At 48.3% G+C, this 26,552-nt stretch overlaps 1 protein-coding gene across 5 annotated transcripts; it reads left to right on the top strand.

Annotated features, from left to right (window-relative positions):
* Nucleotides 1-20: 20 nt before the first annotated feature.
* STK36 (serine/threonine kinase 36) lies at nt 21-22,843 on the top strand. Of its 5 annotated transcripts, none has more exons than XM_032402106.1 (27): nt 21-181; nt 820-994; nt 1,696-1,836; nt 1,947-2,024; nt 3,299-3,429; nt 3,671-3,920; nt 5,244-5,337; nt 5,630-5,799; nt 5,951-6,138; nt 6,655-6,754; nt 8,159-8,302; nt 11,043-11,222; nt 12,231-12,328; nt 12,751-12,856; nt 14,340-14,490; nt 14,704-14,831; nt 15,361-15,465; nt 15,983-16,081; nt 16,168-16,256; nt 16,537-16,600; nt 16,792-16,902; nt 18,502-18,576; nt 18,967-19,141; nt 19,362-19,509; nt 19,712-19,859; nt 20,433-21,179; nt 22,217-22,843. In XM_032402106.1, exons 2-27 carry the CDS (start codon nt 911-913, stop codon nt 22,358-22,360), a joined length of 3,948 nt encoding a protein of 1,315 aa, XP_032257997.1. In that variant the 5' UTR covers nt 21-181; nt 820-910; the 3' UTR covers nt 22,361-22,843. The 5 variants fall into 5 exon arrangements, with proteins under 5 accessions (XP_032257997.1, XP_032258018.1, XP_032257988.1 ...); XM_032402127.1 differs by lacking the exon at nt 21-181 and adding an exon at nt 227-327 and having other exon boundaries at nt 820-971; XM_032402097.1 differs by lacking the exon at nt 21-181 and adding an exon at nt 227-327.
* The last annotated feature ends 3,709 nt before the right edge of the window (nt 22,844-26,552 follow it).

Below are 26,552 nucleotides of genomic sequence, written 5' to 3'. Positions count from 1 at the left end.
AGGGAGGCTAGCGGCCGTTTCTAGGCAACCGTAGACTCCAGGTCCTTAGTGGGTCCTGATGCCCAAGAGACGGTTCGGAAGTGCCCTAGGAAGTGCCTATGGGCGGTCCGCCGTCTCTCCCAACACCTCTGAACGCCTTCGTCCTCTGAACCTCTCTGACCAGTTCCAACGAGTACAGCTGGTAACAATGGGAGTCTAAAGAGACAGGCAGTGGGGGTGGAGAAGAATTATAAGTCAGGCAAAGTCTGCAGGCAGCCGGAAGTGACGGGGCTGAAGGCCAGGGCGGACGTCCCTCAGCCTAAGGAGCTTGAAACTCCTAGGCTGGGGGTGAGAGAGGGGCTCCGGTCTGCGAAGCGCGCGGGCAGGGGGCGTGGGAGGCGGTTCTGAGGAGGTTGGCGGTGGCAGGAACTTGGGAGAGGCTGGAAGGGGCGGGGTCGGGTGGGCGAGGCTGATGGAGGGGGCGGGGTCGGGTGGGCAAGGCTGGCCGGAGGGGGGCGGGGTGGAGGGGCGAGTCTGGGTGAAGGGGGCGGGGCCGAGGGGCGAGTCTGGGTAGAAGGAGAGGGAGAAAGAGAGGGGGAGGGGGCGGGTGGACGGGGCTGCGTGGAGGGGGAAGGGGGACACGGGGTCCGGTGGGAACGAGGTTGGGTTGGGGGACAGGAGGTGGCTGAAAAGGAGGGAGAACGGCAGGAGGCGCTCTCTTTGCTCCAAGATCTCATTTTTCCATCCACTTCGCCCTACGATGTTTTTGACGCCTGGATTATTATGAAAAAGGAAAAGGCAAGGTGGCTAACATTAACCTTCCTTCCATGCCCGAACCAGGCCTCCTAGATGTATGGAACTGTCCCTGGAGCTGTAGCCCTTCACCACCATCTCTACCTCCTTCCTTCTGAGGGATCCTGAAACCTCTGTCATGGAGAAGTACCACGTGTTGGAGATGATTGGAGAAGGCTCTTTTGGGAGGGTGTACAAAGGTCGAAGAAAATACAGTGCTCAGGTGGTGAACAAAGAGGGGTATCTCTTGGGTGGGATTCTGTACCTCCAACTACGGTGGAAAATGGGACCAGAATACCGACCTGTATTCCTGAGGCACTGACTCCCTCATTCCTCTTACGGAGTATGAGCCCTAATATTGGATTACTTGGGTTCAGATCCTAGGTCCACCATTTTGTAGCCTTCGAACTATGGACAAGTTACTTAACCTCTCAATGTCTCTTTCCTCATTTCTAGAATGAGGATAATTATGAACAGTATCTGATTGATGGGGTTTGAGGATTAAATGTGATTCACGCTGAATTACTATACGAGTACAGTGTCTGGCACCTAGTAAACAATAAATAAATTTTATATTTATTGTTATTCTCCTCTATTATACCATGCTGGAAGAGATAAACCACCTGAACTCAATTCTTCATTTTTTTTCTTCCTTCTCTTTCCCCTGAATCTCTTAAATCTTTACCCAGAGTTTGTTACCCAGATCAGAACACCTCTCCCAGAATCCACCAAAGGGATCTGTCTGGCAGAGGCTGTTTTCTCCTAGGGCAAGGGTGGAGGAGGCCTGGATAAGGCCAGGGTACTGTGGGAAAGGGGAGTAGGAGAATTTGCTCCAACAATCTAAAGCCTGAGTTCTGGAGCTCTGAGGTGAATGTTTCAATAGTGTAGTTAGGCCTTGACTCTTCTTCATCTTACCACTGACAGGTGGTGGCCCTGAAGTTCATTCCAAAATTGGGACGCTCAGAGAAGGAGCTGAGGAATCTGCAACGAGAGATTGAAATCATGCGGGGTCTGCGGCATCCCAACATTGTGCATATGCTTGACAGCTTTGAAACTGACAAAGAGGTGCACTTCGGGTTTGGGTCACGCTTCCCCAAGAAGAAGGGTCCCGGAAATTTCCCGATCTCAGAATGCATAAATCTGGAGCCATCAGGACCATTGACCTCTCCCTGCAGGTGGTGGTGGTGACAGACTATGCTGAGGGAGAGCTCTTTCAGATCTTGGAAGATGACGGAAAACTTCCCGAAGACCAGGTATGTTTCCTGGCGCAAACTTCTCCCCTCCCCTGACCTCTTTTCAGTTTAAGGACTGGTAGGGAAAGCTGAGGGCACTGAGAGTCACCATTTTGAAAACTCCCAAGGAAAATACAAAAGTCTGGGTGTATGTGGAGACAATGTGGTGTGACAGGAAAGTATGTGAACACTGGAGCCAGAATCTTGGAGTACAAAGGTTGACCCTGTCACTTTCTAGCTGGATCTTCGGGGGCAAGTTACTTTAACCTCTTGGTGCTCAGCTTCCTGATTTAGAAATGGATGTAATTATAATGTCTGTCGCATGAGGCTGTTGTGAAGATTAGTGAATTAATTCATGTAAAGTGTTTAAAAGGGTGCCTGACACGCAGTATTCAACATAGTTAGCTATTATTATTATTTTTAAAGATTTTATTTATTCATTTGACAGAGAGAGCATGAGCAGGGGGAGTGGCAGGCAGAGAGAGAGGGAGAAGCAGGCTCCCCACTGAGCAGGGAGCCCAATGCAGGCCTCAATCTAGGACCCCGGGATCATGACCTGAGCCGAAGGCAGATGCTTAACTGGCTGAGCCACCCAGGCGCCCAATTACTAATGCTGCTGCTGTCACTAGGCACCTTTAGTGTGTGGTACCAGAGGGGGCAGGAAGGGATAAGGGTTGTGGTTAAGGCAGGATTCACCACCAAGATCTAGTGGTTAGCAGTGGGATTTGGTCAAACACATTCTGCAGCTACACTTGTTCTAGAGATTTCTCTGTACCCTAGCAAGTAGAGCCCCCCCCCTCAGGATTTCCTGTTGCAGCATGCCATCTCCTTCTGAGCATTATTATTTGTAAGTTATCATCTTGCTCATTTTGTGTATCTTATTCGTTTGGCCACTTCTCTTGAGAAAGAGGACTTTGTCTTACTTAATAACAGCTAATGTATATTGAAGGTTTACTAAGTGCCAGGCACCGTTCTGAGCATGGCATGCTGTAACTTACTTCATCCTTGCAGTAACCCTATAAGGGAGGTGGTATTCTTATCATCAGCTTATAAATGACACATCTGAGAGGCATGGGATGATTTGCTCATCCATGGTCATTTTTCTTCAATGAATGAATGACCAAATGAAAGAATGAATGAATGGGGGGGCAAGAACTAAGGAAGATGTCATGGGAAGCTCTGGAAAAAAGAAAAAGAAGAGATCACATCGGTAATTTCGGGAAGTATCTTTGGGCTTGTCAGTGGGCTCCTTCCTCTGACCTCTCCTTTCTTTCTCCCACCCGTTTGACCCCTAGGTTCAAGCCATTGCTGCCCAGTTGGTGTCCGCTCTGTACTATCTGCATTCCCACCGCATCCTCCACCGAGACATGAAACCTCAGAACATCCTTCTTGCTAAGGGTGGTGGCATCAAGCTCTGTGACTTTGGGTGAGGAGACTGACCTTCCGTCTCTGCTTCTCGTTCTGCAGGGAGTCTCAGACCATATGCTTGACTTACCTAGGCCTCATTTTAGAAGCCGAGCTGGAGACTGGGATTCCTGTTGGGTCTTTAGGAAGGTGCTCTCTGTGTGGGTTTGGGATAGCTCACACAATGATAGGTAGTAGTCACCAGGCCTAGTTTGTATTGATTACGGTCTCTCTTCCCATTTCCATTCCATCATCTCCTGCAGATTTGCCCGGGCGATGAGCACCAACACGATGGTGCTGACGTCCATCAAAGGCACACCACTCTATATGTCTCCAGAGCTGGTGGAAGAGCGTCCATACGACCACACCGCAGACCTCTGGTCTGTGGGCTGCATACTGTATGAGCTGGCTGTAGGCACCCCTCCCTTCTACACTACGAGCATCTTTCAGCTGGTCAGCCTCATTCTCAAGGACCCTGTGCGCTGGCCGACCACCATTAGTCCTTGCTTCAAGGTAATGAACATAGAAAGGGAGATTACTTTGCATCTGAAACCTGTCTTTCTCTGCCCCTGTTCCCTTTTCCAAAATCTGGGGCAAGATTTTGCTGTTACTGAATGAATGCAGGAGTTGGGCCCAACTGCCTTGCTTTTCTACTGCAGGGGCTGGTTCTGGGCGGCTGTTCTAAGGTCCGCCAAACCTGGGACTAGCAGCCCTTCCTTGGGGCAGGTTATTCTTTATCACAACGAAAAGGTAATTTCAAGCCACCAGGGACAGATGCTGTCCTTTTACACACACTCTATTCCACTTATTTCCTATCAGATGCAAGGTCCAGATGATATCTAGATTTGCCCACAGAACTTTTCAGTCTTCCTGAAAGAAAGAATCTTAAGACACTCCAATGGCCAGAGCAAGTGGGGCCAGCTCAGCGATTAGGGACAGGTGACAGAGGTGGTGCCTATTGATTGCACCTAAGTCTCAGTGGGGGAGGGAGGGTTGGAGGGAGGGAGGAAAAAGAGTTGACCCTTTTTATTTCTTATCTAGGGCAAAATTTGGACCCTCAATGGAATTTAAATGCAACCTTTTCCCAGAGTGCAGTCTCATTATAACTTTCCCTTGCTCTAAGATGAAAAGGGACAAGTTTCTCCCCAACCTATTTAGTTGGGAAAGCTCAGTAATTATCAAAAAGAATCTAAACAAAAGAAACTTGAGTGGGTGATAGGCATAGGATATTCCATTCTCCCTTAGAGCAGACATGCAGGCATCTTCATTCAGCAAGAGCCACAGATGGCACTTTGTTTTAGAACAGTGGTCATCATCTACCAGTACCTTCTATTCCTATTTTAGGCCCAACCGAGGATTTTCCCAAGGATACCTCATAACAGATGTACCCTTTTCAGAGGCAGTTTCCCTTTCCCACTACCATCTGAAGACTTGCTGAAAGATTTCTGTTTTTGCGTGCTCCCAAACCTGTCTTTGTGCAATGACTTGTGTGTGAGTGTGCATCTGTTCCTACCAAGCTGCAAACAAACCCGCAATCAGAGGGAAGGCACAGTGAGCCATTTGGACCCCTTTGAATGTTTGCTTTCTGAAGATGATTGTGAAGGTGACAGAATGTCTCTGGACAGGATGTGGAGCTCTCCAGGAGGGGAGGGAGTAAAATCTGTTCCTGGAGCCAGGGAAACGAGGCCTGAGGATAGGATTAGAGAGGATGTGGTTAAGACCATCTAGTTTGCTGAAGGAATGGGCTCAGGAGTCTTGGTTTCCTGCTTCTGCTGGTGAGTTAAAGAGAGTCTGTAGGAAAGCGAAGACCCATGGGGTATTTTTTTCTCTCCACAGAGCTTCCTGCAGGGACTGCTCACCAAGGACCCCAGGCAGCGTCTGTCCTGGCCAGACCTCTTACATCACCCCTTTATAGCTGGCCGTGTCACCAGTGAGTGCTTATGGTCCCCAGGGCTTTCGCACTTCCCTGGGCTCTTCCCAATCTGCCCCCTTCCCCAGTGTCTGGATACAGCGCATCTGCTTTACCTTACCAGCTCGAACTTTCTTCCTCGCCCTTTGCCTAACCTTTGCCACTTCCCTTGCCACCCCACTCCCTCTTTGTCACGTTGTCAAGATGGTCTCCTTCCACAGAAGCCTGAGGACACTGTCGTTGTCTCTGGCCAAGTGGAGATGGTGGCGCAGCTGTAGCATGATCACGCATTCTCCCTCTTCCTTCCCTACAGTAATAACTGAACCAGGAGGCCCAGATTTGGGCACTCCATTCACCAGTCGCCTACCCCCAGAACTTCAGGTCCTAAAGGACCAACAGGTGCATCAGCTGGCCCCCAAGGGCAATCGATCTCGCATCTTGAGACAGGCCTGTAAGCGCATGGCTGAGGAGGCCAAGCAGAAGGTATGTAGGACAGAGGGGATAGGGGACATGACCAGGTTAGCGACTGGGGAGGTTGGAGAAGGAAGGTTGATGAAGGGCCATGAATAGGATTCATACTGCCCTAAGGCAACCAAATAGTTTTGATTCAGTGTCTCCTGCCCACTGCCCACAGAAACACCAGAACACAGGACCTGCCCTTGAGCAAGAGGATAGGACCAGCAAGATGGCTTCTGGCACAGCCCCTCTGCCTAGACTAAGAGCCACTCCTCAGGAACCAGGCCTCTTGGCTGGAATCTTGGCCTCAGAAATGAAGAGCAGCTGGGCTGAGTTGGGGGCTGGAGAGGCCCCCCCTGCACCTCGGTGAGGAGGGGGTAGCCAGGAATTTATAGGGTGAAGTATCTTGCAGATCTTTGGCTTTTGCCAAAGCAAATACAACATGGTGCCTGTCACTAGCCACCGCCTCATGGGGACAGGGCCCTGGGAGTCCGAGTCCTGGGTTCTTGAATTCTGATTCTGGCTATTTTCCTAATTCATCAGGAATCGTGGGAATTTTCCTTTCTCTATGCCTCAGTTGCACATTGACTGAGAAGGAAAGAATTGTTTCCATGCAAAAGGGAAGATTATTTGAGTTGAGAGCTACAGGTGAAAACTGCCAAGGTAGACTTGACAGTAAGATCCAAAGTGGAAGGGCAGTCAAGGATACGTGTGGAGTGGTCAACATCCTGTCCTGGCCATATCCTAGAAGAAAGCTCTCCCCTATCCAATCCTGTATGGCTTGTTCTTCATTCTTATCTTGGACCTAGAGCGAGGGACATGTTAATGAACTCTGAACCTCACAGGTCAGTAGGAGCCTCCTACTCCCTGTTCCTCTGGCAGGGAAAACCAGATCACTCAGGATTCTGAACAAGTTCTCCCAGAGCTGAGGCCAGAGGTGGTGGGCCAGCGGAGCATTGATGCAGTGGACCTAGAAAATGAGGTAAGCCCTAGAGGCTCCACTTGGCCTTGACCCTGCCATGGGATGTTGGGTCTGGGCAGATGTTTTTCTAGAACATTGATTCCTAGCTATCCCAAGTATGAGCTCCCCTTATGTTAAAAATTGATTTCTTATTATCAGTTTGTAGATTTTAATTGCATAGCATCTGAACAGGTAATTATAAAAAAATTGGAACATACGGGTAAGAATGAAAGTCCCTCTTGAGCCTTACCCCAATCCCAGTGGTGTCTGCTGTTATTAGTTTGTCTTTCTTCTTCCAAACTTGCTGAATTTTTAGATATGTATATGCACACGCAGAAATCTATAGTTTGGCTGTTTTTGGTTACTGAGTTCACACTGCATGTACTGTTTTACATCGTGCCTCACTTACCATAGGATCTGTTTCGGAGATCCTTCTACATCTGAACATGTCATTTTTGGGGGGTTTTAACTTTTTATTTTGAAATAGTTTCAAACTTAGAGAGTAGTTGTGAGGATGCCACAAAGAATTCCTGTATACCCTTCACACAGATCCACCAACTGTTAAAATTCTGCCACATTTGCTTTCTGATTCTCTCTCCCTAGATATCTGCATATGGGTAAATCCTCTTTCTTGAGTTGTTGTAGCGTAAGATGCAATCTGTCCCTTTATCCCTAAATAGTGCCTATTGCTGAAGAACAAGACCATTAACCTCCACCACTCTAGTACAGTTACGGAAGTCAGAAATTTGATACTGATACGATTCCGTTACTTCATCGACGATCCATATTCAAAGTTTGCCAGTTGGTCCAATAATGTTCTTTATAGGGGGAAAAAAAATTTTCCCAGCCCATGCTCCAATCTGGTGTTAGGCATTGTGTTTAGTTGTTATACTTCATTAGTCTCCTCTAATCTGGAATCGTTCCTAGTCTTTTTTTGTTTTTCATGACTGACAGTTTTGAGGTACAAAGGCCAGTTATTTTGTAGAATGTTCCTCAAATTCATACTTCCTCATGATGAGATTCATGTATGCAGTTTTGGTGGGAATACCGCATAGGTGGTGCATCCCCAGTTCTATAGTCTTTTTAATAACTTCATAATATTTCCTAAGATGGATGTGCCGTGATTTATTATTCCCTTACTGATTGGCTTTATGACACTTCCAATTTTTTTTTTTATTATAAACCATGCTGCAGTAGACCTAATTGTAGGTATCTCTTTATGAACACGTGCCAGTATTCTCCGAGAGACTTTTCAAGACCCCTCACGCATGGCCAACTCTGCCTTTGTAAACTGGTTGTTGAAACATATATATCTGTGCTGAAGAATTCACTGGTTCTTGCGTTTGCTCCATGATTCCCCAGGTTGGACGCTACTACCCTTAAACCCGACACGCTCCTGACCTCTTTCACTCCCCTATACCTCAGGAGCCAGACAGCGACGATGAGTGGCAGCACCTGCTAGAGACCGCTGAGCCTGTGCCCATCCAACTGAAGGCCCCTCTCACTCTGCTGTGCAATCCTGACTTCTGCCAGCGCATCCAGGGCCAGCTGCATGAGGCCGGGGGGCAGGTAACGGGCACACGCAATGGGATTTTGGACTATTGTAATCACAGATGAGGCGTTAAAAAACTTGAGGAGAAAAAGAAAGTTTGTCCCTTTTCAGTTCTTTTTCAATTCATCTATTTAATTCAAGATTTGCTAGCCTCCTTTAGTAACACAGAAAGAACAGGTCTCGGCTCTCTAAATTAAATAAATCAATCTTTAAATAAAGGGGGCGCCTGGATGGCTCAGTCAGTTAAGTGTCTGGCTCTTGATTTCGGCTCAGGTCATGATCTCAGGGTTGAGAGACCCAGTCCCGCCTCTGGTTCCACACTCAGTGGGGAGTCTGCTTGAGTTTCTTCTCTCCCTCTCCCTCTGCTCCTCCACCTCCTGAGCATGCACGCTCTCTCTTTCTCTCTAATAAATAAATACATATTTTTTTATAAAGATTTTATTTATTTATTTGAAAGAGAGAGAGAACATGAGTGGGGGGGGGCAGGCAGAGGGAGAAGCAGGCTTCCTGCTGAGCAGGGAGCCCAATACAGGGCTCGATCCCAGGACCCTGGGATTATGACCTGAGCCAAAGGCAGATGCCCAACCGACTGAGCCACCCAGGTGCCCCCATAAGTAAATAAATCTTAAAAAAAAAAAAAAACCCAAAACAGGCCTGGATTTTCTCTTTTTGAAGGGAAAAGCATTCATTTAGAGCAGGGGTTGGCAAACTTGGATGGTAAACGTTTTGGGCATTGAAGAGCAAGAGGCAAAAATGGAGGATGTTATTAAGTACTTCTGGAATGAGAGAAAGCACTTTTCCACATAATTTTTATTGATGATGATGTGATCAGCACTGGGTGTTATACGCAACTGATAAATTACTGAACACCACATCTGAAATTAATGATGAATATATGTTGGCTAATTGAATTTAAATAAAAAAAATTTGTTGATGAAATTAAAAATATAGATATAATAAGTGTATAAGAGCTTCTGATACAGGTATACTAATGAGAAGAACGAGATTCTTTTTTAAAGGATAACAGTTCGCTTAATTGGCATTCATAATTAGTGTTGTTTATTCACCAGCTGATGGACATTTGAATTGTTTCAACTTTTTGGCTTTTATGAATAATGTCTCCATGAACATTCACATGGAAGTCTTTGTGTGGACATACGTTTTCTTTTTTCTCCCTTGGATATCTAGGAATTGCTGGGTTGCATGGTAATTTATATTTACCATTTTAAGAAGCTGATAAACTGTTTTCCAAAGTGGCTGCCTCATTTTGCATTCCCATCAGCACTGTGTGAGGGTCTCCGTTTCTCCACATTCTTGCCAGCATGTATTGTCTGTTTTTATCACAGCCCATTCTAGTGAATGTGAAATCGTGTGTTATTGTCATTTTAATTTGCATTTTGCTAATAACTAATGTGGAGCATCTTTTCATGTGCTTATTAGCCCTTTGTATATCTTCTTTGGTGAAATATCTATTCGGTTCTTTTGCTTGTTTCTAAGTTGGGTTGTTTGTCCCCTTGAGTTGTAAGAGTCCTTTGTATATTCTGGATAGGAGACCTTTATCAGATATGTGGTTTGCAAATATTTTCTCTCAGTCTATGGTTTGTTCTTTTATTTTTATAAGGGTGTTTTTTGAAGCACAAAGGTTTTGAATTTTGATGATGTCCAATTACCATTTTTTTTCTTTTGTGGTTTATGCTTTTGGGTTATATGGAAGAAATCTTTTCCAGACCCAAAGTCTGGAAGATTTTCTCCTATGTGTTTTCTAAAAGTTTTTTAGTTGGAGCTGTAGCATTTAGGTCTCTGGCCCATTTTTTGAGTTACTTTTTATATATAATGTGAGGTAGGGATCTAAGTTCATCTTTTTGCATGTGGCTATAGAGTCGTCCCAGCACCCTTGGTCCAAGACTCTCCTTTCCCCATTGAATTGTCTTGGCACTTTGCACCTCCCTTCTGGGCCTTCCATGCTGTCCTTGTAGTGGGTGGTAACTTCAGTAGGGAGGCAGGCGAAAGGCTCTGCCTCCAGGGTAAGTCTTGCGGAGTTGGAATTCCAGCTGAACTACCCTTCAGCTGTGTGGTAATTGACTCCTTACCTAACCTATGTAGAGGCATTAGTCTTCTCATCTGTAAAATGGATAATTGTTTACTGTGCACTGTGATTGTAAAGAGTAAATGAACAAATAAGTGAAAAGATTTAGAAACAGAGGATGACATATTATAAAGCACTTGACGTAAATGTTATTCTTTTTTGAAGAGTGACTTTTTAAAGAATAACCCTTTAAAAGTATCATAGTGCCCTTATCTTGCAGGTTATATATAAATAAGTGACGGACTGGATTTGGCCTGTGGGTCATAGTTAGTCAAGTCTTGATCTAGAGTTAGATAATTCGTTTTATCTGTTTGGAGTTGAATGACATTGTTTTGTGTCTGTTGTTTTAATCTTTGGAAGTATGTGCATGTGTGTGTGTGCATGCGTGTGTGCCTGTGTGTGTGTGTTTAAGGCGAAGGGCTGGGGAAGGGAGCGAGCAGATAGGAATGACACTGGGTCCCACAGAGACTGAGGGGAGGTCCCCTTTCCCTTGGTCACTTCCCTGGCTCTCTTTCCCTTTTTCTCTGTTCTCCTTCCCTGGGTTTTAGAGTCCCAAAGAAAGGAGTGAGAACATTTGGTCTGCTTTGCCAGCTCCTTGGGGACTGGTATTTGTCACCCTCCTTTTCCCTCTGATAATATCGATTACTATGTGTTTCCCTCACATCACCCAGATCCTGAAAGGCATGCTGGAGGGTGCATCCCGTATCCTTCCGGCACTCCGAGTCCTGAGCAGTCTTCTGTCTAGCTGCAGTGACTCCATTCCCTTGTACTCCTTCTGCCGCGAGGCGGGGCTCCCCGGGCTCCTGCTCAGCCTGCTCAGACACAGCCAGGAATGCAACAGTATCCAGCAGGTAAGCCCTACGCAGGGAGCCTGGGAACCTCGGAAGACATATAGGAGTTTCTTCACCTTGGATCTCTCTTCTTCAAATTTCCTCTTCTTCAATTTCTTCACCTTGGATTTCTATTCAGCCCCCCGCATTTTCTTTTCTTTCCTCCTGTCTAGTTAGTAGATCATGAGTTGCAAACTCTGCTGCCCTCTGAGGCCAGACAGATCCTGTCAGGCGGGGAAGTAGAGTCTGTGTGATCATATGAGTAGTGGGGAGTATGATAAACTGGAGAGCTTGTGCCCAAGCTGAATGTGACATCCCCTCAGTTCCAGCTCACTGCTGCCCATAAGAACATGGGCCCAGTGTTACCAGATCTTCCAGTTTTCTAAGAGAAGCTAGAAATCCAAATTTGTATGCACAGTTTCCCAATCTTTAGAGCGCTGTGTTTTGGAATGTTAAATCCTAGGCTTTCGTTGCCCTGATTTTATAGAACAGAGTACTGAAATTCAGAGATTCACCAACTTATACACAGGCACTAACTTGTAAATGGTCTCAGGGACGATGAGTGGAGGAGCTAGGATTGAGGCTCAGTGTGTCTGAGGCTGAGTCCCTCCCTCCCCCTACTGTGTTCTGCTGTGGCCGAGCTGAGAGGACAGAATACTGAAACGTTTAATGGGGCCTCAGCTCAGGCAGCTGAAAGCTGCATTCTGCTCATGAGTACTAACCTTGAGTGTTTTTAAGGAGTTTAGAGAAGAATTTAAGCTATTTTGAAAAACAGAGCCTCCTAAACTCCTAAATCCTATTCCGGCCACACAGGACACATTTTCAGGCTGCTTATTGCCCACTGGCCACCACTTTGTGACCTCTAGATTTCCCCTTTCTGTCCGGACGCTCTCTTCCCTCTGCCCCTTCCTGTTTGGTCAACCTGCCTGGATATTGGACACCTTTTTTTTTTTTTTTTTTTTACTGCTTTTTCTCTTCTTCGTCTCCATCCTCTCCATTGCCCTTACTCTCTGTCCTCTTGCCTGGCAGCAATGTTGGTATGGGACCTTCTCACGGGACCTGATGGCTGTGATCCAGGCCTACTTTGCCTGTACCTTCAATCTGGAGAGGAGCCAGACAGGTGACAGGTGGGATGAGAGCCAGCTTTGGTCCGTTGGCCACTTTGGCTTCAATTTCTACCCCCATTTCTTCCCCTCTCTGTTAGGAAGAGGCTAAGTAAGGAGAAGCCGACAGGTTAGGGATCAGCTGACTGACCACTGAGGGTCTAGCTAATCCTCCTAAGGACCCTGAGACCCCTCTAAGTTCACCCCAAGACTTGCAGGTTCTAAGGGTCACCATACACTAAATGGAAGGGTCACAATAGGAATAACCTAGAGAAAATGGCAAAGAAGGGGCTAGGAGGGTGTGTATAGAAGACTGTGTGTGTGTTTAGTAGGGGAGAGGGGAGGGAGCATTCTGAGATGTTCCTTTGCAGAGATTCTCCTACCTGCCCAGAACTGACCCATTTACCACATGTGGGCTTTTAGAGAGATGGGCTATTTTTCCCCAGCCTACAGGTGTTTCAGGAGGCTGCCAACCTCTTTCTGGACCTGTTGGGGAAACTGCTGGCCCAACCAGAAGACTCTGAGCAGACCTTGCGGAGGGATAGCCTTATGGTAATCTGCGCCCTTGTCCAGATTTCTGTCTTTGACGTATTTCCCTGTGTTTCTCCCTTCCCCTTTCTTATAACTATACAGGGTTAGGTCAAGGTAATACAACAGACATTTACCGACTATGTGCCATATGAGTAAGAGAAAGTCCCCATCTTCAAGGGACTAGAAATAGTCTAGTAGGGGAGATGAAAAATGATCAAGGATAATTGCATGAGAAGTACATTAGAACTTACATAAAACTTGTATGAAATACAGAAGCACCACTGAAGAAGATATGATTAATGCTACTTGGAGAGTCATAGAAGAAGTCTTGAAGGAAATCATCTTTGCTAGGATTTGAAGAACTCATAGAAGTTTGCCAGATGGGTGAGGCAGGAAGTAGGGAGGACAGTCCAGGCAGAAGGAGTAGCATATATAAAGATCTAGAGGCATTAAGCACTGTGGCCTATTTCAGGGAACCACAAGTTGAAGTATTCCTTTTTAAAGAGACTTGCAGATGGGCTAGTATTTCCCAAACTTATTTGTCCTGTGGACCAGTAAACTAGTGGGTTCTCATCCCTGGACTGTGGAGGTGAGGGACCGGAGAATGGAGGATTGAGCAAGAGGATAGCTGAGTTCTGACTGATCTCAGAGGAGACAGTTAGGAACATCAGCAAGGAAGTAAGCAATTGCCTAGTCATTGTTCAAACTGGCAGTGGGGGACACAGATCTGGACTGCATTTCTGCTTCCAACTAGCAGTCCATTCAAACTCTTCTAGTCTGAGAGCCTATTTTTAACATCCCTCACCCTTTCGAGTCAGGAAGCTTTTCCAATGCCTAACCTAAATTTTGGCCATCAGCAACTTATGTTATTGGCCAGCATTTATCCTATATGTCACTGTGCAGCGACTGCATAGGGAGTTTGGAATAAACACCCCACCTCCCAAAATTCTGAACCAGTAGGACTGGGTTGGGAGGGACCCAGGAATCCCCAGGAATTCTCATACTCATGGTCCATAGATAACACTTTGAGGAACATTATCTAGGAGGCAGCTGATCAGAGAATAGAAGGATTGACACCTAAAATTGCCATTCTTTAAAACGTGAGGGTGGGGCGCCTGGGTGGCTCAGTCGTTAAGCGTCTGTCTTCGGCTCAGGTCATGATCCCAGGGTCCTGGGATCGAGTCCCACATCGGGCTCCCTGCTCAGCGGGAAGCCTGCTTCTCCCTCTCCCACTCCCCCTGCTTGTGTTCCTGCTCTCGCTGTCTCTCTCTGTCAAATAAATAAATAAAATCTTTAAAAAAAAAAAAAGATTTAAAAAAAATAAAAATAAAACGTGAGGGTGATTATAATGCATTTTCTGTGCAAGGAACACTTTTAATGGCACCGCTGGTCCCTCTGGGTTTTCTCCCTTTTGCTTAGGTTCTCTGGGGGATTCTTGCTCCTTACCCTAAGCCCCGTCAATTTTCTGCTGCCCTCATGTCAACCCCGTCCTTGTCTCCCTTAGTGCTTTACTGTTCTGTGTGAAGCCATGGATGGGAACAGCTGGTCTGTCTCCAAAGCCTTTTACTCCAGCCTGCTGACGACTCAGCGGGCGGTGCTGGACGGGCTGCTCCACGGCTTGACAGTTCCCCAGCTCCCTTTCCACACACCCCCAGGTAACCAGAGTAGGGCGCGGAGGTTCGCTTGACTCCAGAGCAACTCTGGCTCTGCGCCCCCCCCACCCCTGCCTCGACTGCCATTGTCTTGAATAATGCCTGGCATTTAGTGAGCGCTCAGTAACTAACTGTGTGCTATGTGCTAAAAGAATGAACCGGGAGCTGAGAGAAGCAACCAGACCACACCCTGCGTTCTTTGCCCTTTCTCTATAGGAGCCCCCCAAGTGAGCCAGCCTCTGCGGGAGCAGAGCGAGGATCTGCCTGGAGCCATGTCCTCTGCGTTGGCAGCCGTCTGCACTGCTCCGGTGGGGCTGCCCAGCTGCTGGGAAGCCAAGGAGCAGGTCCGAGCTGCAGTGTCTGCTTCCTCTCGTCCGGGTTGCTGGAGATGAGGAAGCTGGCCTCAGTTTCTCAGAAAGGCAGAAAAACAAGCCTTTATACTTCTCCTTACTCTGTACTTCCAGCAACAGATGCTCCTACCCTGGGTCGGGGCCACTTGTAGAACATGATGTCACCAAGATCCCAGAGCCCTTGGCCAGCTGGTTAGAGAGCTCAGTGACAAACTGCCCATGTGGCAGGGTGGCTGATCTGAAGCCACCCGTGATGCTTCCTCAACGGCTCAGGATTTAGATTTCCTGCCCCCTTTTGGCCAGCAACACTTTCCTCTGTACCTGCCTACACTAGGGCTAAACTAGGCCATGACCTTTGGTTCTCCACTGGCCATGAGGACTAGGGATGGGATGGGGTCTGAGGTTCCTGGTGAATCTGAGGGAGAGTGGCTAGCAAGGCGTTGAGAAACCTGATTCGTTGGAGATAGAGGAATAGGATGGGAATCATGGGAATGGGATGGAGGCTTCACGTATGTTCCTACAGATCTCTCGGCATTTGGCGAATCAGCTCACTGAAGACAGCAACCAACTGAGGCCATCCCTTATCTCTGGCTTGCAGCATCCCATCCTGTGCCTCCACCTTCTCAAGGTACTGCCTGTCCAAAACCCTTGGGACTTCAGATTTCTTTTCTTTTCTTTTCTTTTCTTTTTTTTTTTAGGGGGGGAAGGGACAGAGGGAGAGGGAGAATCTTCAGCAGGCTCCGCGCTGGGTGTGGGACTCGGGGCTGGATCTCATGACCCTGAGATCATGACCTGAGCTGAAATCAAGAGTCGGACGCTTCACCGACTGAGCCACCCAGGCGCCCCAGATTTCTTTTCAATCCCCAGGACTGAGAGAGAGAGAAAGAAAGACACTGAGAAAGACAAAAGACCCCAGAGGGTCCCTTTCTGCTTTTAAATCTATTCCACTGAGATGACCCCACTGTCAGCCAGTCCCCTCCAGAGCCTAGAAGTAGCCCGATCTCACTGTCCTATAGCAAGAGGTGGAAGTGGCCTGGACTTCTCTACTACCTCCACGGTGGATGCTAGATCTGTTGAGAGGCCAGCTTGCTTCTCAGCTCAGGGGCTGCTGAGCCTCACTGATAGACTGCTTCCCCTTTCCTCAGGTTCTTTACTCCTGCTGCCACGTCAGTGAGCGCCTGTGCCATCTTCTAGGGCACGAGCCCCTGGCCTTGGAGTCACTGTTGATGTTGGTCCAGGGCAAGGTAGGCCAGCAACACAGGCTGGTATATCATGGTGGCCCCGCTGTCTCAATCAGAAGTTGCTCTGCTATCTAGGGTTTCCTTTGTAGGTAAAGGTAATGGATTGGGAAGAGTCTACCGAAGTAGCACTCTACCTCCTCTCCCTTCTTGTCCTCCGGCTGCAAGATCTGCCTTCTGGGTAGGTCACAAAGGGGGGTCTCTCCACTGGAATCTTCCATCCCCACAGCTCACCCTGTTATAAAATATGGGGGAATGGCACCTTGCAGCCTATCTTTAGGAGGGATTGGGATAGAGAGAGTGAAGTCTTCTCTGCAAAGAGCAGACCTAGCTTCCCACCAACTCTGTGTCTTGGCGGGGGTCGTACAGCCTCTGGGGAGAGTGCCGTCCAGCGGGGAGGGAGGCCACTCGCCAGCCTCCTTTTCCCTGGCTGCACCCTTTGATGTATCTCCTTTTTCCAGAATGGAGAAGCTGGGCAATGAGATTGCTACTCTTTTTACCCATTCACACATCGTCTCTCTCGTGGTGAGTTTTCAGCTTTCTTCTTCCTCCCCTTTTCACCCTGCCATCCGGCCCTTCGGGGAGCACGGGGGTCACTGTCCCAGTAGCAGCCGGTTCTGAGGCTGTCCGTGGGGCCGGACGGAGACGTAAATCCCCTCTGCCTGTCCTGCCTGCTGTGCAGGTTCAGACACTCTTTCTCCTCTGACTCCTCTCAGAGTGCAGCAGCCTGTCTGTTGGGACAACTCGGTCAGCAAGGGGTGACCTTCGACCTCCAGCCTGTGGAGTGGATTGCAGCAGCCTCACACGCTCTGTCTGCCCCTGCGGAGGTGAGGCGGGCCGGGGAGGACACAGACCTCTCTGACCAGACCCAGGACTCCATTCAGGGGAAAAGACTGAAGCGCCAGCCCGCCTGGGGCAAACCAAGGGGTGGGAAGGGAGCCAAGGGGTCTTTCCTTTCCTCTGTGTCTGCCCCCAGATAACAGCCCCCTCTGAGCCCAGACTCGCAGGCAAGGAAGGAGAGAGGGAGGGGGACCCGAGTTACCCCAGGATGAGATTTCCCTGCCTGCTCTAGTCCCCTCCTCCAGCAGCTCCTGCTCCTGTTGTTTAGGTCTTTTCAGAAGCTTCATCTCTTCCCCTCTGCCTGCAGTTTGCACTCCCTGGCCCCCTCATTCTCCTTAACTGAGGTGGAAAAGGTGGCTGGCATCCTGAGAACTCTTCAGGAATCCCGTCCACCGTGTAGCCTCCTTTCCACTTTCTCCTTTTCCAGGCCTTCCCCCCTCCTCCTTTTTAGATACTTTGGAATCTGTATTTCTCTCATTCTGTAAAAAGAAGGATAGACTTCATATTCAGATGATTGTCATCCTTACAGACACAGAATTCCTTATAACTTAAAAGCACTTCACCTGTTATCCCACAACATGCTTGAAGGAGAGACACATGAAATGTAATGATACTCACCTGCTTTTTCCAGATGAAGTTGAACTTCAGAGAGGTGGTAGGGATGGCATTACCATTCATCCAGGAGCCCCAGTCAGAAACCTGGGAGTCCTCATAGACTGTGCCCTCTGCTCCATTATTCCGCCATCTAGATGGTTCCCCCAGGCCCCATGTGCTCTGCCTTCCTGTCATCTCTCAGATCTTTTGCTGCCTGCCACTATCATGGTCCTGCCTTAGTTTGTGGGCATATCATCGATCTTGCACTGTGGCGCTTGCCTGCTGAAGGATCTCTTTTCTAGACTCTCTCCTCTCCAGTCCATTCTCTTCACTGCCACCAGGGTGAGCTTTCTTAAAAGTCCAGTCATTTGTTCAACCAGTAAGTATTTAGCACAGAAATGTGTATTGAGTACCAGACACTATTCTGGGCTCTGAGGATACTGCAGTGAATAAAAGAGATAAAAATCTTGCCCGTGTGGACGTTGCATAAGTCCTCAGTGGCTTCGCACTGTTTCCGGGATAAAGTCCAGACTCCTTTACCTTCTCCTCAGAGCTCATCTATTTCCTCTGGGCTCTATAATCTTGTTACACCAGGACTTACCACTTCCAAAGGTCACAGTCATCGTTCATGAGCTGCTTTATTTATGCTATGCGTTCTACTTGGAATGCTGTCCCTTCCTACCACCTCCTTCTCTTGACTGCCTTTTAAACTTCTAATTCATCAGTGTTCTACCTCCAGAAAGTAGAGTTAGGCCCTCTCCACTGTGTCTCCACCCCCACCCCCACCCCAGCCTCTTGTCTAGCAAGTATCTTCCTACCCTACCAGTCTATGTGTCTTTGGGACAGAGGTAGTCATTGAATGAATAGTCAGGAACCAAGACTCCTAAGTCCAGAAGAGCTCTCCCCACTGCCCTGGGCTGAGGAAGAGCTCTTTCTGCCTGACCAGGAGTTGCATGCACAGGACCTGCATGCTCCCTGCCTCTCTGCAACAGGTCCGGCTGACCCCACCAGGTAGCTGTGGATTCTACGACGGCCTCCTCATCCTCCTGCTGCACCTCCTCACCCAGGTATGGGTGCCTCCTAGGCTAATGAGCTGCTAGACAATAGGAATGAAGAAGCAACCCATACTCGCCTCTTCAGTCAAATTAGGGTGCCCTTCGAATGGGCCCACCTGCCTTCAGCACGGACCCTTTCTGGGGAATCACAGCTGCCTCCATCAGGATTCAGTGGGGGAGGAGAGCCATAATTCCCTGGTTTCCAGCAGACACACACATGGGTTAAGATGTGAGAAGAAAGGAACTCAGACACTAGGGAAATCCCAGGTTTTTGGGAAAATAGAGGAATTATTTCTAGGACTCTCTTTCCTTGGAGGTCAGGGATAAGAGTGGGGGGGGAAAAAGGCATTTTGAGGCCTGACTTCGACCTCCCTACCCACCCTCCTTCAATTTCCTCTCCAGCCAGGGAAGGGTAGCCTGATAAGGGACGTGGTTAGCTCAGAAATGTGGACCATTCTGTGGCACCGCTTCTCCATGGCCCTAAGGCTCCCCGAGGTGGTGTCTCCACCGGAAGAGGAGCCGTCGCTGTCTAGGCCACAAAACCCAGAGCCAGACTGGACGCTGATCTCACCCCAAGGTATCTTTCCATCGGCATGGCCTCCGTTGTAGGGCCAAAGTGTTGATCCCTCTTCAAGAGGAGGAGATTGCCGCGACCATTGCCACCTGGGAAGAGGATGGCGCGGGCCACGCTGGGTGGGAAAGGGACTAAGCAAGTGGAAGCCCCGGGAGCCCTGGAGAGGCAGGAGCACCTAGGCCTCTTGCCTGCCCCACTGGGTCTCCATTCTGGGTGTTTCCAGGTGTGGCAGCCCTGCTGAGCCTGGCCGTGGCCACCTTCACCCAGGAGCCCCAGTTATGCCTGAGCCACCTGTCGCAGCGTGGAAGTATCCTCATGTCCACCCTGAAGCATCTGCTTTCCCCCAGCTTCCTGCATCAGCTGGGCCGGGCGTGAGTCAGAGCTGGAGGAGAGAGTCTGCAGGGCGGGGTGGGGAGGGGGAGTCAGGAGAGCTGTCGCTGAGAACACGAGCTATGAGGGGAGCAGTGGGATGGGTGAGGTTGGGCAAGTGGAGCCGGGATTTGAGAAGGGGGCGGAGAATGGTAAAGGGCGGGTGAGCAAACCAAGTCGGGCCTTCCACGCTGCCCTCCTTAGGCCTCACGGGTCTGAGTTTCTGCCGCTCGTGGTGCTGTCTGTCTGCCAGCTCCTCTGCTTCCCCTTCGCCCTGGATGTGGACGACGACCTCCTCGGAGGTGTCTTGGCTGACTTTGGGGCCTCAGAAGTCGCAGCCCACCTGCTTCAGGTACTTGGGAAGCTCCTCAGGCGCGACAGTCGGGGAGGAGGATGGCCAACCCTGTGTACTCGAATTCACTTGCCAACAGCTCCAAGGCTCTTCTGGGCCCCGGGGAGAGTGGAGGGTCTGACTCCATCTAAGGGCTGGGAGTGGAGAAAGCATCCAGGCCTGAGCAGAGGCATTGTTTGGAGCTGGGGTTGGCACCCCCCTCTCTCCATCAGTCCCTCATCTGGATCCGTTGGAGCTCCGTTGGGAGGACATCCCAGTCTAGGCACTGGATACTCAGCTCCTCAGCCAGGAATCACCTCTCTGGCAATTCTTGGCACTAAGCAGTGGGCCTCTGAAAGCAGAGCGAGCGCGTCCTTGCAGAGCAAGGAATGATCTTGTACCTGTTCTCCTGGGCTCCACCCTGGGTCTCACGTGGCAGGCTTGGGTCAGGTCTTCCGGTTCTCTGTGGTATTTCGCAGCATAGCTTGGCTTTTCTCTCTGCCAGAGCTTGGGCTCCTTCGAGCTACCTCACTGTAGTGAGTGCTCCCTCTCCCTGAACCCGTTTTGCCTACTGCCCTGCCCCTCTGTCCCCAGGTCTGCTGTCACCATCTTCCGCTGCCTCAAGTTGAGTTGCCTGTCAGTCTCCTCACACGCCTGGCCCTTACGGATCCCACCTCTCTCAACCAGTTTGTGACCGCGGTGGCTGCCTCCCCTAGACCTGTCATCTCCTTCTTCTCAGTTGCCCTCCTGGGTGACCAGCCACTGCTAACCTCCGACCTTCTCTCCCTGCTGGCCCACACAGCCCGAGTGCTGTCTCCCAGCCACTTGTCCTTTATCCAAGAACTCCTGGCCGGCTCTGATGAATCCTACCGGCCCCTGCGGAGTCTCCTGGGCCACCCAGAGAATTCTGTGCGGGCCCGCACATACGGGCTCCTGGGACACTTGCTGCAACACAGCATGGCCCTGCGTGGGGCGCTGCAGAGCCAGGCGGGGCTGCTCAGCCTCCTGCTGGTGGGGCTTGGAGACAAGGACCCGGCTGTGCGGCGCAGTGCCACCTTTGCTGTGGGCAACGCAGCCTACCAGGCTGGTCCCCTGGGGCCTGCCTTGGCTGCTGCCGTACCCGGTATGACCCAGCTGCTTGGAGACCCTCAGGCTGGCATCCGGCGCAATGCCGCGTCGGCTCTGGGCAACTTGGGGCCTGAGGGGCTGGGGGCAGAGCTGTTACAGTGCCAAGTACCCCAGCGGCTCCTAGAGATGGCGTGTGGAGACCCCCAGCTAAATGTGAAGGAGGCCGCCCTCATTGCCCTCCGGAGCCTCCGACAGGAGCCCTGCATCCATCAGGTACGCCCCTGGGGACTCGTGGACCACGGCGATGGGGTTGTATTTCACAACATCTTTCTGAGGTAGTCTTTTAAGGAATCGGGACACCCATAAATCCCCTTGTCCGGAAGTGGGAGATGACGCACTCATCTCCCATCTCCCACCCTGGAGAAGGGAAGGAGTGCAGGAGAGGGCTCCGATGAGTGGGAAGTTCCTGGGATCTCAAGGACCAGGCTTTCTGTCTTGCTGTGTGGGATGGAGGTGAGGACACACTAGGCCATGTTGAGGCATAGAGGGATTTCATCCTGGGGGCCGTGAAGCGGCTAACTGTCTTTTTTCAGCCCTCACCATGTGACAAGCAGCATGCTAAGCATTTTACCTTTGTTACTTAGTTGAAGCTATTATAGTCCTCATTTTGCAGGTGAGGACACTGAGGCACTAAGAATTTTAAGAACTTGTCCAAGTTACAAAGCTAGTTTGGGGGATTGGACTTCTGAGCTCAAGGGTCTGAGTCCTGAGCCCCATAGCTTAACCACTGCTTTATCCTGCTTTTTCTGCCCGGTGTATGAAGTAGCCGAATGGAAATCACACATCTACCTATGATAAGGCTAAACGTCCAAATTATTATAGTGCGATGTGGTAGCATTGGATGGTGCATGCGGAACAGACATTTTGACAGGGTGGCGATGATAGAAATTATAGGATTTTCTGGCAATCCCTGGGGGGGAATAACGAAAAGGATTCTCGGTGGTAACGAGGTTAAGGCCCACTGGTTAGGACCCATGGCTGGGAATCGCGCTTTTGACTGAGTATCAGCACAGCATGTATTAACCCTTCTTGGGGCCAAGCCCATGGATCCCTTGGTGCCTTGATTTCATGGTGTATAACCAAAGTGAATGGGAGTAGACCTCCGGTCTTGATGAGCCCCGTCTCCACCATTTCTCTTTCCCCACCCAATCTAGACTGAGTCGCCAAGAGCCCGTTTTCTTTTTCTTTCTTTTGTAGAGTGGGAATTGCTGGGCCATGTCGTGTTCTGTCATCTGCTCTCTGTCCCACAGGTGCTGGTGTCCCTGGGGGCCAGTGAGCGATTAGCCATGCTCTCTTTGGGGAATCAGTTACTGGCGCCCAGCAGCCCCCGGCCTGCCTCTGCCAGACACTGCAGGAAGCTCATTCACCTCCTGAGGCCAACCCACAGCACGTGATCTCAGATTCCTGTGGTCCGTCCTCCAGCCTTTGTGGCCCCCTTATTGCCAGCCTCTCCTTTTTCTACCATACGAGCCACCAACTCAACCAAGAGCTAAGGAGACTAAAAAAAAGAGATAAGCTGCAAGTCAACTGATTTGAGAACGAGAAACTAGAAGAGATTTATGTATAAAGCTCCCTCCTTTCCCCAGATACTGATTTCAACCAGTAAACGTCATTGATGTTGGTGCCAGAGAAGATTCCTTCCTTTTCTACATCAAAGGCTCTTTCTCCAATCATGTGTCTTTAATCTCAAGAACATGTCTCCTGGATGTCAGGGAGGCATCTTCTATCTGAGAGCTCTCTTCCTTTCTGGAGCTCCTATAATCCTTCCAGCAGGTTCCTGCCTTAGTGCACTGGCCCCAGGACAGTGATGAGGACAGAGCCTGTCTCCTCTCTAGGTGATAAATGCCATCAGTCCCTGCTGTGGATGGTTCTCTGACCCGTAGCCCACATTCCCATCCATGGGTTAGGGTGGAGAGTCTTTTCTTTCTTTTTTTCTTTCTTTCTTTCTTTCTTTCTTTCTTTCTTTCTTTCTTTCTTTCTTTCTTTCTTTCTTTCTTTCTTTCTTTCTTCCCCTTTCCTTTCCTTTCCTTTCCTTTCTTTCTTTCCTCTTCCTTCCTTCCTTCCTTCCTTCCTTCCTTCCTTCCTTCCTTCCTTCCTTCCTTCCTTCCTTCCTTCCTTTCCCTCCCTCCCGCCCTCCTGCCTGTCTTCCTTCCTCTTTCTTTCTCTCTCTCTCTTTCTTTCTTGCCTTCTTGCCTTCCTACCTTCCTTCTGCTCATCCTTCCTCTGTTTGTAAACCCTTGTCATAAAAGGTATACCTCACCTTACTTGGAGCTGCCAGGGTAAGAGGTTGGGGGGCTCAGCTCCTCTCTCAGCTGCTGTGTGGTGTTGCAAGCACTCGTGTCCTGTTCACAAAAGATCCTGTTTGGGAGCTTATTTATTCTATCTCTTTCTGCCTTCCAGCTTCTTCCATCCCAGATGAGCTACATGTGGTCACCTATTTCCAAGCCAGGGCCAGTGGAGCTGAAATAGGGAGGGATAGGATTAAACAGAGAGGTACATTGGATTGCTTTGTGATCTCAGCCTGACTGACGAGTTTTGATGTTTGATGTAGTTTCAATGTTTGGGAAGCCCAGCTGCTTGAGAAGGGCAACTGTTTATGGACATTGTGCATTTTACCAGAAAGAGATGTTTGGCAGACCCATTAGTTAGAGTCGTGATCCAGCTGGAAACATACTAGAAAGCTTAAACCTTGCAACAAGCTTCCCAGAGCTCTGATTTCTCCATCTGTAAAATGGGGAGACTACTTTTTGTCCTTCCTAAATTCCACTTGTTTTTGAAATGAAAGATGAGTAAAGTGTCCTTAATTTTTTTTAAAGATTTTATTTATTTATTAGAGAGAGAGAGAGTGTGTGTGTGTGCATGCACACGCGAGTCAGGGGAAGAGCAGAGGGAGAGGGATAAGCAGACTCTGTGCTGAGCGCAGAGCCTGAGCCTGAAACAGGGCTCGATCTCATGCCCCTGAGATCAGATCATGACTTGAGCCAAAATCAAGAGCTGAACACTCAACTGACTGAGCCACCCAGGCGCCCCATGTGCCCTTATTTTTATAAGTAATTTTATTTAGCCCTCATCTTCATTGTGCATTGTCTGTGTTTATATTTTAGCAAAAATAACATTTTTTTTCTAGAGACCACCATAATTTCCTCCTATCCAGATTATTTCAGTTCGGTTCACCATTGAGTCCTTTCTCTATGCCAGAGGTACTGTTCTAGGCACTGGAGATAAAGCAATGTGTATTCGCCATAGAGTTTCCATTCTGGGCGGGAAGACGACGAACTTAATAAAATAAGTGAATTCTGCATAGCATGTAGAGAGGTGAGAAAAGCTCTGGAGAAAAATTAAGCACAGAAAGAGGATGAGGAATGCTGAGTTGGATGGTCAGGTTAGGCCTCACTGAGATGACCTTTGAGCAAAGACTTGAAGGAGATGAGGCAACGAGCAGGGCAGCTATCTGAGGGAAAATTTGAGGCAGAGACAATAATCACTTCAAAGGCCCTGAGACAGAAGCATACCTGGTGGGCTTGAGGAGCTGTGGGGAAGGCCAGTTTGGATGCAAGATTTGAAGAAGGGGGAGAATAGTAGAGATGAGGACAGGAAGGTAGTGGGGACCAGATGTTATAAGCCTGCAGACCTAGTACTTTGAGTAAAGTAGGCATCTACTGGAGAGTTTTGACAGAGAAGAGATGTGATCTACCTTATGTTCTGAAAGATTACTCTTCATTCTCGTGTTGTGCATGGACTGTGAGGAGTGGGGGGCGGGGCTGGGAGGCAGGGTGAGTGCTTAGGAGGCTACCGTGGTACCAGTGGGATGGTGAAAAATAGATTTTGAATATATTTTGGACATGGAGCAAATAAGATTTTTTAACTGATTGGATGTGAACAAAGGAAAGTAGACAGGATAACTCCCAGATTTTTGGCCTAAGCAATTGGGAGAACGGAATTGCCGTTAACTAAAATGAGGAAGGCTGTTAGTGGAGGGATAATGGGTGGGAAAATTCAAGTTCAGTTTTGAACATGTTATGTCTATTGGAAATTTTTTTTTTTTTAAGATTTTATTTATTTGACAGAGACACAGCGAGAGAGGGAACACAAGTAGGGGGAGTGGGAGAGGGAGAAGCAGGCTTCCCGACGAGCAGGGAGCCCGATGCGGGGGCTCAATCCCAGGACCTGGGGATCATGACCTGAGCTGAAGGCAGCCGCTTAACAACTGAGCCACCCAGGCGCCCCAGCTGGAAATTTTTAAACACACAAAAGTAGAGACATAAATTCAGTGAACTCTATTACGGTTCCTACAGCTGCCATATCTATTCTTTTTCTATTCAAGTATTCTATTTTATTTTTATTTTTTTTCTTCAAGTATTTGAAAATAAATCTTGGAAAACATATAATGTTACCCATAGTACTTTGGTGTATATCTTTAACAGATCAGAACTTCTGTTTTTGTTTTTAACAAAACCACAGTACTTCACTAAGACTTGTGTGGATTCAGGCAAATACAGTATTGTATTTTAAAATCTAGATTTCTTCCCCCTAAAAGATGAACTAGGAAGAATTACCTTAGGAAAGAATTATTTTTTCCCCCAAATAATTCATTAAATACTAGCTAGAAATACCATACTTGCCTGGTACATAAAAAATTTGATGTAGAGAAATTAAATATACAAACTTTTTAGGTTTTCACATAAAACAATAGTTAATCATTTCATGAGTAAGCGTAATAAGAAAACACGTTTCCATCCTTGGGAGCATATAATCTAAGGGCTTAGAAATATGTAAACAATTTCACTTCATTTTATATCATTGCACAAAGTACTGAGAGGATTTGACATGAATGGTCTGAGTTAGTGCCTGGAATTCAGAGAATGTCTGGAAGGTTTGAGGATTTGTGCCTGTGTTTGGTTTTGCATGTGTGAGAGTATATGTGTTTTAACTCTTCTGGGGTGAGAAGCAGGTTAACGTTTTCAAACATTAAAAGTAGAGGGGCGCCTGGGTGGTTTAGTCATTAAGCCTCTTCCTTCCACTCGGGTCATGATCCTGGGGTCCTGGGATCGAGTCCTACATCGGGCTACCTGCTCGGGGCAGGAAGCCTGCTTCTCCCTCTCCCACTCCCCCTGCTTGTGTTGCCTCTCTCACTGTGTCTCTCTCTGTCAAATAAATAAAATCTTAAAAAAAAAAAAAAAAAAAAGGAGAGAGAATGGCATAGTAAGCTCCCAAACCCTGATCCCACAGATTCAGCTGTTACAAACATTTTGTCAAACTGGTTCTACCTATTCCTTCTTAAATTTTGTCATTGTTATCGTTTAAAAAGCACTCTATTTTGAAGTAATTTAAAATGTAAAGAAAAGTTGAAAGAACAGTTACAAAGAACTTGCATACACCCTTCACCCAGAGTCACTGATTAACATTTTGCCACAACTGGTTTTACCATCTTTTTCTGAACTATTTGTTAGTAAGTTGTAAATATCATGTCCTTTTACCTTTACATACTTACGTGGCAATTTCTTAAGATCAAGGATATTCACTTATATAATCACAACATGATTAGCAGAATCAGGAAATTTAACACTGATATAATAATATTAACTA

Source organism: Phoca vitulina, unplaced genomic scaffold, assembly GCF_004348235.1.
Source record: "Phoca vitulina isolate PV1807 unplaced genomic scaffold, GSC_HSeal_1.0 scaffold1, whole genome shotgun sequence".
NCBI classification, from domain to species: Eukaryota; Metazoa; Chordata; class Mammalia; order Carnivora; family Phocidae; genus Phoca; species Phoca vitulina.
This window is presented reverse-complemented; position numbering and strand designations above follow the sequence as displayed.